At 43.7% G+C, this 15,526-nt stretch overlaps 2 protein-coding genes across 2 annotated transcripts; both read right to left on the minus strand.

Annotated features, from left to right (window-relative positions):
* Window positions 1–1,717: 1,717 nt before the first annotated feature.
* LOC121460395 (cystatin-9-like) lies at window positions 1,718–4,700 on the minus strand. Its single transcript, XM_041670754.1, has 3 exons — window positions 4,479–4,700; window positions 2,850–2,963; window positions 1,718–1,823 (listed from the first exon to the last, which is right to left on the minus strand). The coding sequence occupies exons 1-3, from the start codon at window positions 4,698–4,700 to the stop codon at window positions 1,746–1,748; spliced, it is 414 nt and encodes a 137-aa protein (XP_041526688.1). The 3' UTR covers window positions 1,718–1,745.
* Window positions 4,701–10,666: 5,966 nt separating this feature from the next.
* Window positions 10,667–14,635, minus strand: LOC121460025 (cystatin-13). Its single transcript, XM_041670124.1, has 3 exons — window positions 14,408–14,635; window positions 13,398–13,511; window positions 10,667–10,750 (listed from the first exon to the last, which is right to left on the minus strand). Exons 1-3 carry the CDS (start codon window positions 14,633–14,635, stop codon window positions 10,667–10,669), a joined length of 426 nt encoding a protein of 141 aa, XP_041526058.1.
* Window positions 14,636–15,526: the final 891 nt, after the last annotated feature.

Genomic DNA, 15,526 nt, shown 5'->3' on the forward strand with positions numbered 1-15,526 from the left:
AACATGCTCATGTTTAGTAGCACATCCTGTTGAAACGCAGCCACTCTTCCTTGATCATACAGGGTTCATAACTGCATTCTACATATGAGATCAACTTAGTGGAATGAGGAACCATGGGGATCACAAAGGCCATGTGTGTCTAGACAATGCTTCTAAATTCAAAGGAAATTAGGACACAAAAAGAAAACAAAAGATTGATGTCCACATATCTCTTATAAGTAAGTATCCCCATGATCTAGCTTTCATCACTAGGTTCCAGCTTCTGACCTAAGCCTGGGACAAGCAAGGTATAACAGGTGATGGTTTAGATATTGGCCTGAAGAGCTGGGCCTAGCCCATGTCTATATGGTCATCCTGAAAACAAACCTGCTAACATGGTTGGACAATGGAATCTATCAAAATAGGCCTATTTGCTGGAACATGATGGACCCATGATTCTTGTTCTGCTGTGGTCAAGATAAAGCTTAGATCATGGAAGAATAGCCTAGAAACTGGGGAAGGTTTGTAGCTCTGATCACTAGGGACAACCTGGCTGACATGGTATGCCAGATTCTCCTTGGGTTGTTCTAGACTCTATAACCAATAAAAGCATCCTTACTCAGAGTGGGGCTAGAATCCCAGACTGTGGGCCTGCTTGGTACTGAGGTTGGTGTACAATATGGCTTTACTTGGAAGTCACCAAGGCAAATCTATTGTTGGCATCCAAAGCAGATTATAGTCTTCTCTCACCACCAGAGAGAACATTTGTTTCCTGAAGATGGGGACAGTTGAAAAGGGTGATGTAAAACTGTCATTCCTGGTGAGCGTGTCTCCTTTTATTTCTGCACTTACTTTAGGTGCTAAAATCTCACCTGATTTCTGAGCATTTGTGAGGATATGTTCACATGGCCACCCTTGCTCAAACTGAGGTTTCTATGGTGAATACTATGAAGCCCTCTCTCACCAGCTAGGTGAGGTCATGCAGAGATTATTAAGATTTAGTTTACTTTTAATGATGTGTATGGGAGTATGTGCAGCTGTGGGTACGGGTGCCCACAGAGCCCAGAAGAGGGCCCTGAAATTCAAATTCAGGTTCTCTGTAAAAAGCAGCTCATGCTCTTAATTGTTCTCTCGCCAGCCCAGAGTCCAGTGATTTTTAGTTAGCATTTAAGTGTCCTTGTTACTAATCTTGGGAATTGAGTTTTCCAAATTCTATATTCTTAACTATTTTATGGACACCTTGACTGATTAAGAAATCAGCAATTCTTTAGCAAATCAAAACCCTGCTTGCTCATTTTGTCACCAGGGAATCATGAAAGCCACTCTCTGAAGATCAGAGGCTACACACATACGCTAAGGTAAGAGTGGCAGAAGATCTACCTGGGCCCTGTATGGATATTTGATACCCTGGGAGACCACAGCCCTTGTGCTTCCTGACTTTGTGACAGCAATTCTGATACATCTTACTTACTTATGTCTCCTTTGTTCCCCCATCAGGAGCGTCAAGGTTAGGGGAACATCTTAGAAACTCAAACTGTCCCCACCACCAGCCCATGATGCTTCCTCTAAAAACACACATGGAAAGTTGTCAGAAATGCAATATTTAATGAGCTATTCTAAATGATGAAACAAGAGCAATATGAAATTTTCTTGGTTCTTATCCGCATAGTCAGTCTTGACACTACACAATGTTGCAAAACAAGGAACATGAGCACACAGAGGCCCTGCCAAGGATAACCGCTTCATGATGACTCCAACCTGAGGAACTATGAGCACTCATGCTTGTAGAGCTTGAACTCTGTTACCCAGGGAAAGGTACCAACAGTGAACAGGCAGATGAAGGTCTGAGGGAAAAGAATAAGAGAAGACATTGAAAGGAGACGGTGAAGGAAGTTTGTGGCTTGTGCTCCAAATAGTATCCATTTCACCCTTTCACTTCCATAGACCAATAGGTAGTAGAAGGAGACAAGGGCCTTTAGACATGATTATCCAGTGAACCCTTGGCAAGTGTTGACCCATATCTTGATCTAAAGCCCCATGGTAACCCAGGACACTTGCTTCCGTTCCATGGGCAGCAAACAGTGACCTATAGGCAAATATCTCGGATGTCCCTGTGTGATTCACATACCTAACAGTAATGGTAGAAAGCACCCTGCTAGGATTACCAACTGTGATGCTTGGTTTCAACTATCAACCTAACATGATCTAGAATCATCTGGGATGATGTGGGATTTCCCTCTGTATGCTGTGATGACCATTGGTTAACAAAGAAACTGTCTTGGGCCTGCACAGGGAACAGAGCTAGGTGGGGAAAACTAAACCGAAGAAGGAAGAAGGCAGAGTCAGAGAGAAGCCATGTAGTCCACTGGAGACAGACACTAGAAACTTTAGCTGCTAAGCGACAGCCCCCATGGCAATACATGGATTAATAGAAATGGGTTAAATTTATATGTAAGAGTTAGCCAATAAGAAGCTAGAGCTAATGGGCCCAGCAGTGATTTAATTAATACAGTTTCTGTGTGGTTATTTTGGGGCTAAGCTGCCAGGAACAAACTAGCGGCATCCTTATTACAAATCTGGGAAGATCGTTTCAAGTGAGGAATGACATAGATCAGGTTGGCCTACAAGAATGTTGATAGGGGATTGTCTTGATTACATTAATTACAAAAAGACCCAGCCTACTTAGGGGTGGCACTATTCCCTGGGTTTGGAACCTGCACTGTAATCACAAGAAACTTGTGTCCATTCGTTTTTTTCTCTACTTGTGACCACAGATGTCTTATGACTAACTGCCCAGTTCCTACTCTCCCTGCCTGTCCCTGTAGCCCTCACAGCTGTAAAAACCATGGAGGTGTGTGCTCTTGCCTTACATTATTCGGACTGTAGCTCTGCTGAAAGTGGCAAGTGTCGAGGCTTTCCTCAAATTTCTTGCACACGGTTCTACGCAGCTGAAGCTTCATGGAGTATACAGCTGGAAAATTCACCTGCACACAGAAAAAAAAATTGAAGTGAACAGACCTTTCTTGCCACTTAAGAGACTCTGTGACTGTGCTCAGTGTGTGATCCAGCTTCTTCTCCATTTGGAGTTCTTCCAAGGCCTGGTGTCAACTCTATGGAGACAGAAGCCAGGGAGGCAGTCTCTAGATTAGAGAGTTAAGAACCCAAAGTGGAAGAACCTGTTGGAAAGCAGAGACATCAAGGCTGAGTCCATTATCTCCAGTCCCTGTAACCCACATTCGGCCATAAAAACCCAGACTTCACTCTCAGCAGACACCTGAACTTACACCTGCATTCCCAGAGAACACAGGACATGCTCTGGCAGGGTGGTGGCTTTACCAGTGCTTACTGGATAGTCAGCCCTGACACAGATCTCCAGATACTTTCTCAACTGAGCTATAAGTAACACACCTGCAGTGCAAGCACAGCCCAAAGCAGTGTTTCAGGAGAAGCCTTGTTCCTTTTACAGTATGTGCTTCTGAAAACCGCTTAGATGTTGAGCAGTGATCTCAGAGGCCTCAGCGCTGGGCAGGGCTAGAGGTCCCTCGGCCTTTCCCTTGCCAGGGAAGGAGAATTGAGTGCCCCTCCCTCACAGCCAGAAGTGCAACATTGGAGATGAGCGTTGCTATCCTCACCACATTCTGTAAGGGTGTTATAGGAAGGTAAAGAGGGTCTGATGTGGTCAGTGGGCAGAGTGGGCCAGCCAGGGGCCCAGAGCAGGAGGGAATTGAGAAGAGGAGCTGTCTGGTGCTCTCTTTCTGTGCTCCATGAATCCCCAGCCTCTTTTCTGTTTATCTTTGTTTTACTTTATCCATTTTTTACCAATTACTGTTTCGGTTTGTTTGTTTTAAATTTTGTGTCTGACTTATGTTTCAGCTTCATCTACCAGCACCTTTATGTGTGTGAATCTTTTACTTACTGAGTGGTTTTATCTGCTTAAAAATGTCTGTTCTGGGGCCAGTGAGATGGCTCATCAGGTAAAGGCACTTGTCACCAAGGATGACAGCCTGAACTCAATATCCAATGTTTACATGGTGGAAAAAGAGAACCGACTCCCCTCTTTATTCTCTGACCTCTGTGTGTGCCAACACACATACACCACACACACACAGACTCACACACACACACACACACACTCACACACACACACTCACACACACACTCACACACACACACACACACACATACACTCACACACACATTAAATGAATGAATGAATGAATGAATGAATATAATAAAAATCTTTAAAAAGAAATGCTCACTCTAAAAATACTCATTTAAAGTGTTTCAAACCAATAAGAATGACATATGTATCTTGCATGTGGATAGAACATGATCTAATTTTAAAAGAATTTGTGTGGAAAAAGTATGTTAAACATTGAAATTGGCTGAATTAGGTTATGCATAACCTGCAAAAAAAAAAGTGGATTGCCCTCTCCTGTCCCTCACTGAGTGAGTAGCAGGTATATTCAGGCAGGACAGGCAAGGATGTGGTCACTTACCTCCTCCTTCCAGGAACTCAGGATATGTTCCACCCTGTAGGCGTATTCCTCCTGACTTTTCTGGTTGAATGTGTCCACAGCAAACTCCACTGTGGGAAGGAAATAAATAGAGGTGGCCGTTTCCTCATCGGCCTTTGAGACAGGCGTGATGAGGGACTGGAAGCTCAGGAAGAGCAGCAGAAGAACATGAGGGAGAGTTTTCCTTTCCTGTGTATAGGACATGGTGCCAGAATTTCACAGTCACTGCCTTGCCTGTCTCAGCCCGTCGGCCCCACGGGAGCTTGCTTATCAGGCCCAGCTCTAGCCCTATCATAGACTCTTCAGCTGGGGCACAGACTCCACCTTCTCAGATGTCTCTCTGAGTTACACCCTCTCCTATTCTTGTTTGCTCCAACAAAGATGTTTTGTTTTGTTTTTGATTTTTGGGTTTATTTGTTTTTTGGTTGGGTTTTGGCTTTGTATTTTTTGTTTGTTTGTGTTTGTTTGTTTTTGTTTTTGAGACAGGGTTTCTCTGTGTACCCAGGTTGTCCCTGGAACTCACTATATAGACCAGGCTGGCCTTGAATTTGGAGCTCTGCCTGCCCCTGCCTTCTGAGTGCTGGGATTAAGTGCATGTGCCACCATGGTCTGGTTTTTAAATCACCCCCAGTCCTGGAAAGAGGAACAGGACACCAAACAGGATGTGCTGGAGAGAATCAGCCAATGGGGAAGAGCATACTTAGATGTGGTCAGCCACATCTGCTCCTGATCTTCAATGAGACAGAGGAGTTGTCTTCAGAACCCTCCAGATTTGAATACTAAATCTAAGACATGGCCCTAAGACATGTGTGTGTTAGTGGAAGTCAGTGAGGCAAGGAGCGACTGAGATGCAAAGAATAAGAGAGAAGAATAAACTTTGAGTCTGAGGAGGCACAGCTGCTGGAGGCTCATGGGACATGCACAAAGCCTGCCTGAGCACCACTGGCCTGGGGCCTACGGGATTAGGTTGAGATGAAGACCACTGTCCTGTGTCACTTCCTAGTTGCTTCATAGCTTTGGTCCAACTACTGACAGAGCAATTGGTTGTGCAGTTGGAGGTTCAGTGAGAGACACTGTCTCAAGGAAATATGTGTGAGCAATAAAGACAACTGACCTCAGATGTGGTCTCTGTGTGCATGTGCACACACACACACACACACACACACACACACACACACTTTTATTGCTGACCACACATCTTCCAAATGTCCCTAGTGAAAAGGCAATGAAATAAACTTCCTTTACTATAGTTGTGGCACTTGATCACATCTTTTGAAAAGCAAAATTTTTAACCATCACCATGTTTCAGTTCTTTAAATATATATATGCATATATATATGGGTTTTATTTTATATTTCTAACTCATTGGTAGATGCATGTAGGACTATGGTGACTTCTTTCTCTATTCTTTTGATTTTATTGTTATGTTTGTTTTGTTTGTTTGTTTTGAGAATAGGGTATCAGTATACAGCCTAGACAAGTCATGAACTCATAATCCTTCTGTGTCTCTTTCTGAGGTTATGGGATTACAGACATAGAGATAGCTGGATAGATAGATAGATAGATAGATAGATAGATAGATAGATAGTAGATAGATAGATAGAACATTAGGGGTTTTTTTTCTCTGTCACTTTGCTTTCTGTCCCTTGAGCTTTGTTCTGGCCTCTGATTTTTTTCCCTTCTCATCCTTGCAGTATTCTCAGCAATGGTCTCCACTAGTGGACTCTCGTGTGCCTTGGTAACACGTTGTTGTTAATATAAACCTTGTTGCCTCCACACCCCTTTATGTTGAGTAACCCTATGAGTAACCCTAAGCTATGGCCACACACAACCTTTGCCTGTCTCCTTCCTGGATGTGGGGACCATTTTCTCCCTGCTTCCCAATGGTTGCACATGGTTCCCACCCTTGTCTTTTAATGATAGATTGTCAACTATGTCCCAAGAGCTATTTCCCGGCCACCATCTGCTGTGTAAATGTGGTTTATTGATCCTGGATTGCCCTCCTTCGTTTATGCATTGCTCATAGCTGTTCTTAAGACACAGGAGTAGCACTGAGTTGTTGGACAGAGAGCCCATGCCCCCCAAACACAAAAACAGTTTATCTTTTCATATTTTTCTTCCATAAGTAGTGTGCTTAGCTGGGCGGTGGTGGTGCACACCTTTAATCCCAGCACTCAGGAGGCAGAGGCAGGAGGATCTCAATGAGTTTGAGGCCAGCTTCGTCTACAAGAGCTAGTTCTAGGACAGGCTCCAAAGCTACAGAGGAGAAACCCTGTCTCGAAAACAAAAACAAATGAACAAAAAAGGTAGTGTGCTTAACCCTGTCTCAGACCATCCAGATATGGTCTTTGTAGTCTCTGATATATCATAGTACCTCAGTTATTCATGTTAGCTGCATTTCTGGGGATCTGTGACATGCAGTTCCTTCATGTATGTTGGTCTCCATAGAAGGCATACCTGGGAACATCTTGACTCATGTCTCTTTCTTTACCCAGAAGAAAGAGGTGTTACCTTGTTCAGAAAAAGAACCATGCTCCTTCTTCACCAACATCTCAGAAGATACACTCTTTCTATGATAAGAGAAGTAAATAATCAAAACTGGCAAAAATTTCCAGGCTTGTTGCCTATATTAGGGAATATACACGAAAGACAGAGCTCCAAGTTCTGAAGCTTAGACTGAGCGTGTGCCCTGGCCAGCCTGAACAAATTGTTAGGGCAAGGAGAAAGACTTTTTAGAGAGTTGACAAACTGAAAAGATGTAGCCTGTGACCAACAAAGACCACTTGCCTGGATGTTGTAGGTATAAGACTTGCATAGAAAACTGGCAAGGTAAGCTGAGCGGTGGTGGCGCACGCCTTTAATCCCAGCACTCGGGAGGCAGAGGCAGGCGGATCTCTGTGAGTTCGAGACCAGCCTGGTCTACAAGAGCTAGTTCCAGGACAGGCTCCAAAACCACAGAGAAACCCTGTCTCGAGAAACCAAAAGAAAAAAAAGAAAGAAAAAAGAAAACTGGAAAGGTGGCTCAGCAGGTAAAAGCACTTGCTGTCAAGCCTGAGGTTTGAGCCTGAGAACCCATATGGTGGAAGAACAAACAGACTCCCCCAACTTATCATTAGAGGCATACCCAAGTGTGCCTGATCACACACACATACCCAATAAACAAATAAGCAAACATGCATGGAGTCTAAAATGCATGCCAGATAGGTTGGCTGGCAGCAGAGTGGTTAGAAACTTCTGGAGTCTACTCTTCTGATACTAAGGCAGAGCTGTTGCTATCTGTAGGACGTTCTGAGTTCTGTGAATCTGAAGGAAAAAAAAATGCTGATTAGAAAGTCCCAGGGACTCACATCTTTTAGTTCCTTTCCCACGAATGGTTGATTCTGTGGATCATTGTTAGGACAGAAAAGGCTTCTTTTCAGGAGAGAAGGGGGAAGATAGCAAAGGGCTACGTTTCTAGGACATAGATAATGAAAAGCTACTCTTCCAGGGTGGGTGGGGAAGATAGAAGCAACTTTCCCTGGGAGACAGGAAAAGGGGAGACATTCTCTAGATAATAGTTTTCAGTTCTTGGGTGGCTTCAGTCAGATGTATTTCCTAACAAAGCCTGTGAAAACCAACAATATATTGCACAGCCTCATAGTCTTCAGAGTGACTTTTCAAATCAGCGAAAAGCTTGCAGCCTAGAGAGTTCACTCATCTCCCCTTGCTAAGAGTTCCCCCCGACCTGGAACTGCCCTTTTCAGGTCCACAGCTCTTTCTATATGTTGCTCTTCTCCAGTCAACGGTACAGATAGATCCAAGACTTAGAACAACACCTAGGGCAAGTGTAAAGGGATATTTTAATGGTACTCCCCTGGGGTGGATATGTATTTTAGTCCTAATGACATGAAATAAGATTCCTCCTTGGTCCCATGATCCTTATGGTTACGGACCAGATGATCTTTTGAACAAGGTCAGAATGAGACATTTTGCCAGTGTGTATGTGCCATTAGTTGGTTAAATTCCCTAAAAATAACTCATCTTTAAAAATAGGCCATTTATTTTTTATAAGAATGGGCATTAAGAGCCTGAGGAGATGGCTCAATTGGTAAGCTACTTGTCTTGCAGAGACAAGGATCCAAGTTTGTATCCACAGCTCAATATGGTGACACATGCTTGTGATCCTAGCCCTGAGGAGACAGAAACAAGAGGATTTCTGGAGCTCACTGACCAGCAAAGTTTTGTCAAATCATTGAGCTCTGGGTTCAGTGAGAGACCTTATCTCAAAAGATAAAGTGGAGATGGATAGAAGAAGAAGATAACCCATATCAACCTTTGGCTTACACACACGCACGTGCGTGCGCACACTCACACACACATGCATGCATGTATACTCACATGACAATACTTACATATGCATACACTATATACCACACTACATATATGCAAAAAAGAATTTATGTCAAAAATTAGAGTTGAGATGGAAAATACAACAATGAAAGCACTAGGTTTGGCTGACCCAATACAGTGTCCCTCCTGATGGAGACGGCACAGTGTGGCAGAGATCAGGAGAAGTAAATGGATCTGATGAAAAGTGAACTAAGAGTATTGGACTCCATTTTCTGGGACCAAGGTCATTCCTATGCAGAACCAAGTAACGCACTGAACTGTGTTCGGGTCTGTATAATTTCCCTCAGTGAAGGTCAAAGCTCTTTCTTCTTCCAGCACCATTTCCACAGCCCCCATGCACATAGCTAGGGGAGCAGCACCACAACACAACTGCCTGAGTTTCCCCATAGGGAACTCTAGATGATACAGTAGTGACTCTGCCAAAGGCCAGTGACTGGCTCTGCACAGGGACATTAACCCTAATCTCCCTCCATGCTCTATCTTATCGGTGCATGTATCTCAGATTCGGAAAGAGCCAGCAGGAACATCACCCCACCTTTCTCTAGGATCAACCAAGACTTGCTAACAAACATTCCAAGAGCTGGTATCCCAAGGTCTGTGTACCTTGCCCATAGGGAAGACCAGATAGAAATATGTACACAGCAGTGAGAAGGGGGAAAGACCACAGAGAAGCCACAAGGAGCAGTAGAGACAGTCTGCTCTCAGGGCAGGGAGGCTAATTCTATAAAACTTCCTTTCCTAGAGTCCTACACCCTGTTCCCAATCACTACACAGTCAGGGATCAGAAAGAGTGCCATTACGTTTAACCTTTCATCAAAAGAGGCACAGGCAATTATACCTGCTATCTGACCCTATACCAGGTCTCTGGGTGGCAACCTCACCCACCACACACAGAAGACAATGCCAGAAGTTGCTGCTCTCTGTGAGCCTTGTGTCACCTTGATCTCCTCCCTAAGCTCCAGAACGACTATGAAGGCAACATAGATTATCTGGACTTGTAGGTCCCGACCAGCCATCTCTGCAAATGAACTACAGTCCAGCTGTGCTATGAAGTGTAACTGGTGTTCTGGTTGACCCCAACAAATCCGCCCTCCCCTTATTTGTTTATAGGCAGGGAATATACCACTCAACCAGAAAATCATTGGAGAATTCTTTGTGAATTTTGCCAGATTGCGTCTTGAGCCAAGCAGAACCAAACAGAACTTGGAGGCTAAGGGAGCTCTGATACAAGACCACAACTGTCTTTCTCCATCTGCCCAAACCCTTACTTAAGATTATGGAAAAAAAAAGCCTTCTCTAGAGGATTCCTTAGCCTGTCATGCATGAGCCAAGTGGGAACTGATTTTCTCTGGAATGATCTGAAAGTGAAATGGGAAAATGAATGACTTCAAAGATGGTGACGCAACTGATAGGCACTTTGCTAGTGTTCTGCTAATTCCATGCACTTGTGTGAACTTCAATGAGTGAAGAAGGGACCCCATGGAGCAACTGTGAACATTGGAAAGTATTTATGTTTGGGACTTGGTTAGGTTAGAAATCGCATCCATCTATTAGAAGCAGATTGTCTTTCCTCAGAGATAAAGACACCACCTAGAGAAGGCTGCAAAACCTCAGAAAATAGCATCACTCTTTCTCAGTGTCAAATCCAAACCACACACACACACACACACACACACACACACACACACAATTAATGAAGTCAGTGGGTCAGCTGTGGTGGTCCTTTATCTTGCAAGCATCTTTATTTAAAAGTGAGAGTGGCAAGGTATACTGGATGCTGATTAGATATCTTTGCATTGTTTCTTCAGCATTTTAAGTTCAAATTTCCATGGTTTGGATCTAACAATAAAAATGCAAAACACCATCTAAAAAAGACAAGAATATAATTAATTAGGGAGCTATGGAGAAGGCCTAGTACAGTACCTGAATTTAGATCCCGAGCACCCATGTGAAAAATTCCGTCATAGTTTCACACACAAGGTGAGCAGAGACAGGCAGATCCCAGTAGCCAACCAGTCTACCAATCAATGAGCTCAATGAGAGAACTTATGCCCCCAAATAAAGTAGAGAATGGTCCAGATGTACATGTACATATACATAAAAACACACAGAGTTATATACCCCTAGAGAGAGATGGGGAGGGGGACAGAGTGTGTGTTAGTATGAAAAAAAGGGAAACGACACAAGTCCCTTTTTCCAGGTCCCAGGATTTAACTTAAGAAGACTAAGAGAATGAGTTGAGCATACCCATTGCACAGTGTGGATGGTCAATCTTGATCCTTAAGACAGATCCTGCGTTAAGATTCTGAACACAGGAAATGTTTGACCTTTCAAGTCTGCCTCCAGTTACAACCCATTTTCCTGTGATCAACAGAGGCCCTCTGCTGTGCCTAGATCCCAGTGGATCCTATTTTGTGGAATCAATGAAACTAGAACAGCACAGAGCCATGTGCTTCTCAGAGAACGTAGAAAATCTGTCCAGACACCAAGCAAAAACATCCTTCATGTGGAGAACCTCAGAGAGATGTGTGACCCGGTCTCAGAAGGGCAGCTCCCGCTCATGATAGGCAATGAGCACCCTTGTGTTTCTAGTCTCTCTCCTAAAAATCCACGTTAACTTAGAATAAAAATAAAAAGTTGAAATACCTCTATGGCACCAAAAGTGAATGATACGTGAATAATATCCTTAAGCAAAGATGATCAAGAAATTGCATCAAAATACGCATCATGCATAACAATTTAAAAAGCAGAGAGAATAAAAGCTTCAATATATAGGAATCTCTATGAAGGTTATCTTGACCTAGATGGGGCCCAAAGTCACTCCTGGAAGTGAGAAACTGGACAATTATCAAGAGTCCCATGGGGCTGGAGAGATGGCTCAGCGGTTAACAGCATTGCCTGCTCTTCCAAAGGTCCTGAGTTCAATTCCCGGCAACCACATGGTGGCTCACAACCATCTGTAATGAGGTCTGGTGCCCTCTTCTGGCCTGCAGGCATACAGGCAGACAGAACACTGTATACATAACAAGTAAATAAATAAATATTTTTAAAAAAGAGTCCCAGAAGGACCCACACTACCATTTTTATCTCTAGTACAATTTCATGAAGTTTTAGAATACATTTATGTACACATATACAACCTAATTCACTTATACAGCACAAACTGAGATATAAAATGTCTGTTTATCTGGCATTAATATTCATCCCATTGTGATAGACTGGCCCCTGTGTACCCATCAGGGCACAAGGTCTGGTAACACTAGAGCACAGCTGTGATGAGCCTCAACTCTAACACCAAAGATCAAAAGACAGTACATGGGATTCTATGTTGGACATCTAGAGCCATTCAGAAGCCCCACAGCCTCCCATGGCTTCCATGCAACAGCAGGCCTAATAGAATCAGACAAGAAGATTTCTTCCTGACACTCCCTGCTTCCAGGGTTTCAGTGAAGTGGTCATGCCACCCTGTTCACTGGCTCAGCTCCTCCTTGTACATGGCACTTGGGGAAGGGTATCTAGCAAGATGACCACTATCCAGGACTGCTAGCAGGGTCTGCTTATCTCTTCTTTAAGAAGGTAGGGCTGCAGAGATAGGTCAGTGGGTAAAGAATGCTGCACAAGCACGAAGACCTGAATTCAGACTCCGGCATCATGTAAAAGCTGGGGACAACATCACACATCTGTAACGTCAGCGCTGTGAGGAACAGAGACAGGCAGATCCCACAGGCTTCCTAGACAGCCCACCTACCCCAAATGGCAAGTTCCATCCTCAGTAAAAGACTGTGTCTCCAAAAGTAACATGAAGAGCAAGAGAGGAAGATAGCCATCATCAGCCTCTGGCATGCGCTTGCACAGGAACAAGCATATATACATCTACCACTACTGCTGCTGCTGCTGCTGCTGCTGCTGCTCCTGCTGCTGCTGCTGCTGCTGCTACTATTGATAATGGTAATGATGATGATGATAAAATATTATTTTTAGTAATAATAAAACTATTTTCCCTCTATGACTTTGTACCAGAGAAGCCTCAAACAGAAGGAATGAAGCTTGAGTAGCTCCAGCTTTATCAGCCATCCTCTGTGAGGCACTGCACCTATGATAGTGAGTGACCCACCATTCTGGAATATTCCTGCCAGTATACACCATAGGAGCAAAGTGATTGTTCAGAAGAACTCTATCCAGAATTCACAATAGCATGAAATAATGAACTGGCTTTGCTTTAAGCCTACTTTCATGTGTAATATACATGTCCCCCTCTATGTGTGCTTGTATGTATTTGTGTGTCTTCCTGGTTGTTTGAGCATGTATATGTGTATGTATATGTCTTGTAGAATGGAGTAGGATGGTGTCAATGATAGATAATAGAAACATCTCAGGTCTGAAGTCTGGCTACTACAGTCTCAAACAGCACAGAGTTTAAATAAGAAACTAGCAAATGTGTTAGACCTGGCCTGACAGTGTTCTTTTTACAGAGGTAAGACAGGGGCCATTTTTCTCATGTCACTTACATACCTTTTTCATTTTAGGATTTTGTTGAAGCAAGCAGTTTTCATTTTCTCCAACACTTTTCTTGCACATTGTCCGGGCAATGTTTACTTCAAGATAGTACTCCAGACTGTCTGTAATCTGTCAATGAGTCATACAAGTTAAATGTCATAGAAGAAACCAGCACCAAGTAACCCCTCTCTCTGGTAAGCCAATATGCCATTGGCTTCTTAGGGCTAGACTATTTTTCTTGCTCTTCTTTGACTCCATATCTCCTGGCAGAAGTTTTGAGATTATTTGAGGGAATTCTTATCTTGACATCTTTCTCATTTCCCTCTCACAATTGTTTTATATTTGTTTATTGACCTTTTTTGTTTTTGGGGGGGTTTGTTTTTTTGGGGGGTTTCTCTGTAGCTTTGGAGCTTTTCCTGGAACTAGCTCTTGTAGACCAGGCTGACCTCAAAACTCACAGAAATTTGCCTGCCTCTGCCTTCCAAGTGCTGGGATGAAAAGAATGTGCCACCACCACCTGGCTGACATTATTTTGTTATTGTGTGTATACATGTATATGGTATATGTATGTATCCATGTGGGTAGGTATATTCGTGCATATGGGTGCCTGCATGCACCAAGAGGCCACAGGTTGATGTCTTTTTGGATCACTTTCACTGAACCTGGAGCTCATTGATTTTGCTAAGCTAGATGACAAAAAAGATTCAGGGGTCTGCTTATCTCTGCCAACTGCCCCAAGAGCCATGCACTGTCATGTCCAACATTTAAATAGATGCTGGAGATCAAATTCAGGTCCTCACTTTACCAAGCCCCCTTCTTAGCCCCTGGGTTTTTTCTTTTAAATAGCAAGGATCCTGAGAAGGAAACAAGGAAATTAAAAAGAGTATTCTCCAGTGAGAACTAACCATAGAGACATCTTTTGGCCTTGTTTCCATTCCTATGTAGTAGCTATCCCTGACACTAATCTTTGTCCCCCCCAAAAAAAGACCAAGGGAAAAGGAATTAGGAGCAGACACTGCACCTACCTGCTCCTGAGATTTTAGGATGTTCACCACCTTGAAATTGTACAGGTCCTTGCTGGCCTTGTTATACTCTTTCATGGCATACCAGAGTGCTTGCTGCACATAGACATAGGTTTCGGGGATGTCTTCAAATGGCCTCACAATCTTCGGTGAGCCCCAGGCTTGGACCCTCCTAGACACAAGGCCCACTGTGATCACCAGGAGCAGCAGGGCCTGTAATAATCTGGCCATGGTATCTCATTTAAGGAGACACATGCCAAATTCTTTTCTTCTTTCTAGAGCTGGTGTGGATGTAGTCAGTAAGGCCCTGCTGCCTCCGCAGGTCAAATAATCCTTTCACCTCAACTCCTGACACTGCTGTGGGTTAAAAGGAAGGGATTTCTTTTAACATCATTACGATACTGTACTATAACGAGAAATACATATTTGATTCCCACCCCCCACCCCCCACCCCATATTTCTATCATTAGAACCCTGGTATTCCTGAGTGATGGTGAGAGAAAGATATATACTGTAGCAAGTCCTTTTCAGCCATGTAGAAGTTAACTCTTGGTGGGCCCTTTGGTAACAAAAAAGACAGGACTCATTGCCTGAGATTCTATACAGGCCTTAAAGGCTGTGTCCCCAGAACTTCCCCCATTGGCTGGGCAGCTAATTAGAACTCAGACCTTCTTGCTATCCTGAGACTTGTTAGGCCCTGTGTCTCTTATCACTCACTCGTTGCCATCTTCCATGGGGGTTGAATGCTGAGTGGCCCCTTTACGAGGAAGGAAAATGAGCTTAGTAAGAAGCCAAGAAAATGCCTAAGGCTGCTTGATGGAGGCTTCCAGACTAACTACTGCTGGTCCCACCCTGTTAACCTACCTCAATCTAGGAGACATTCGCATGTTAAGTCACGACCTGGAATACATATGTGCTTTGGAGGTTATCCCATCTTACCAGAGAAGATAAATTGAGTTGAAATATCTAAGCTCTGGGCAAACTGGTTAAGGCGTGTACAGTATAGACAGTAGCAAACAGCTTAAGAGACACTGCAAGATTCTTGAGAAGTGGAAAGGCTACACTTAGGTGGTGCATAGAATGTGCGGGCAGACAGACTTTGTTGACTCCCCATGGGAGGTC

Source organism: Microtus oregoni, unplaced genomic scaffold (assembly GCF_018167655.1).
Source record: "Microtus oregoni isolate MIOR12 unplaced genomic scaffold, Mior012 000020F_ref0000438, whole genome shotgun sequence".
Lineage (NCBI taxonomy): Eukaryota > Metazoa > Chordata > Mammalia > Rodentia > Cricetidae > Microtus > Microtus oregoni.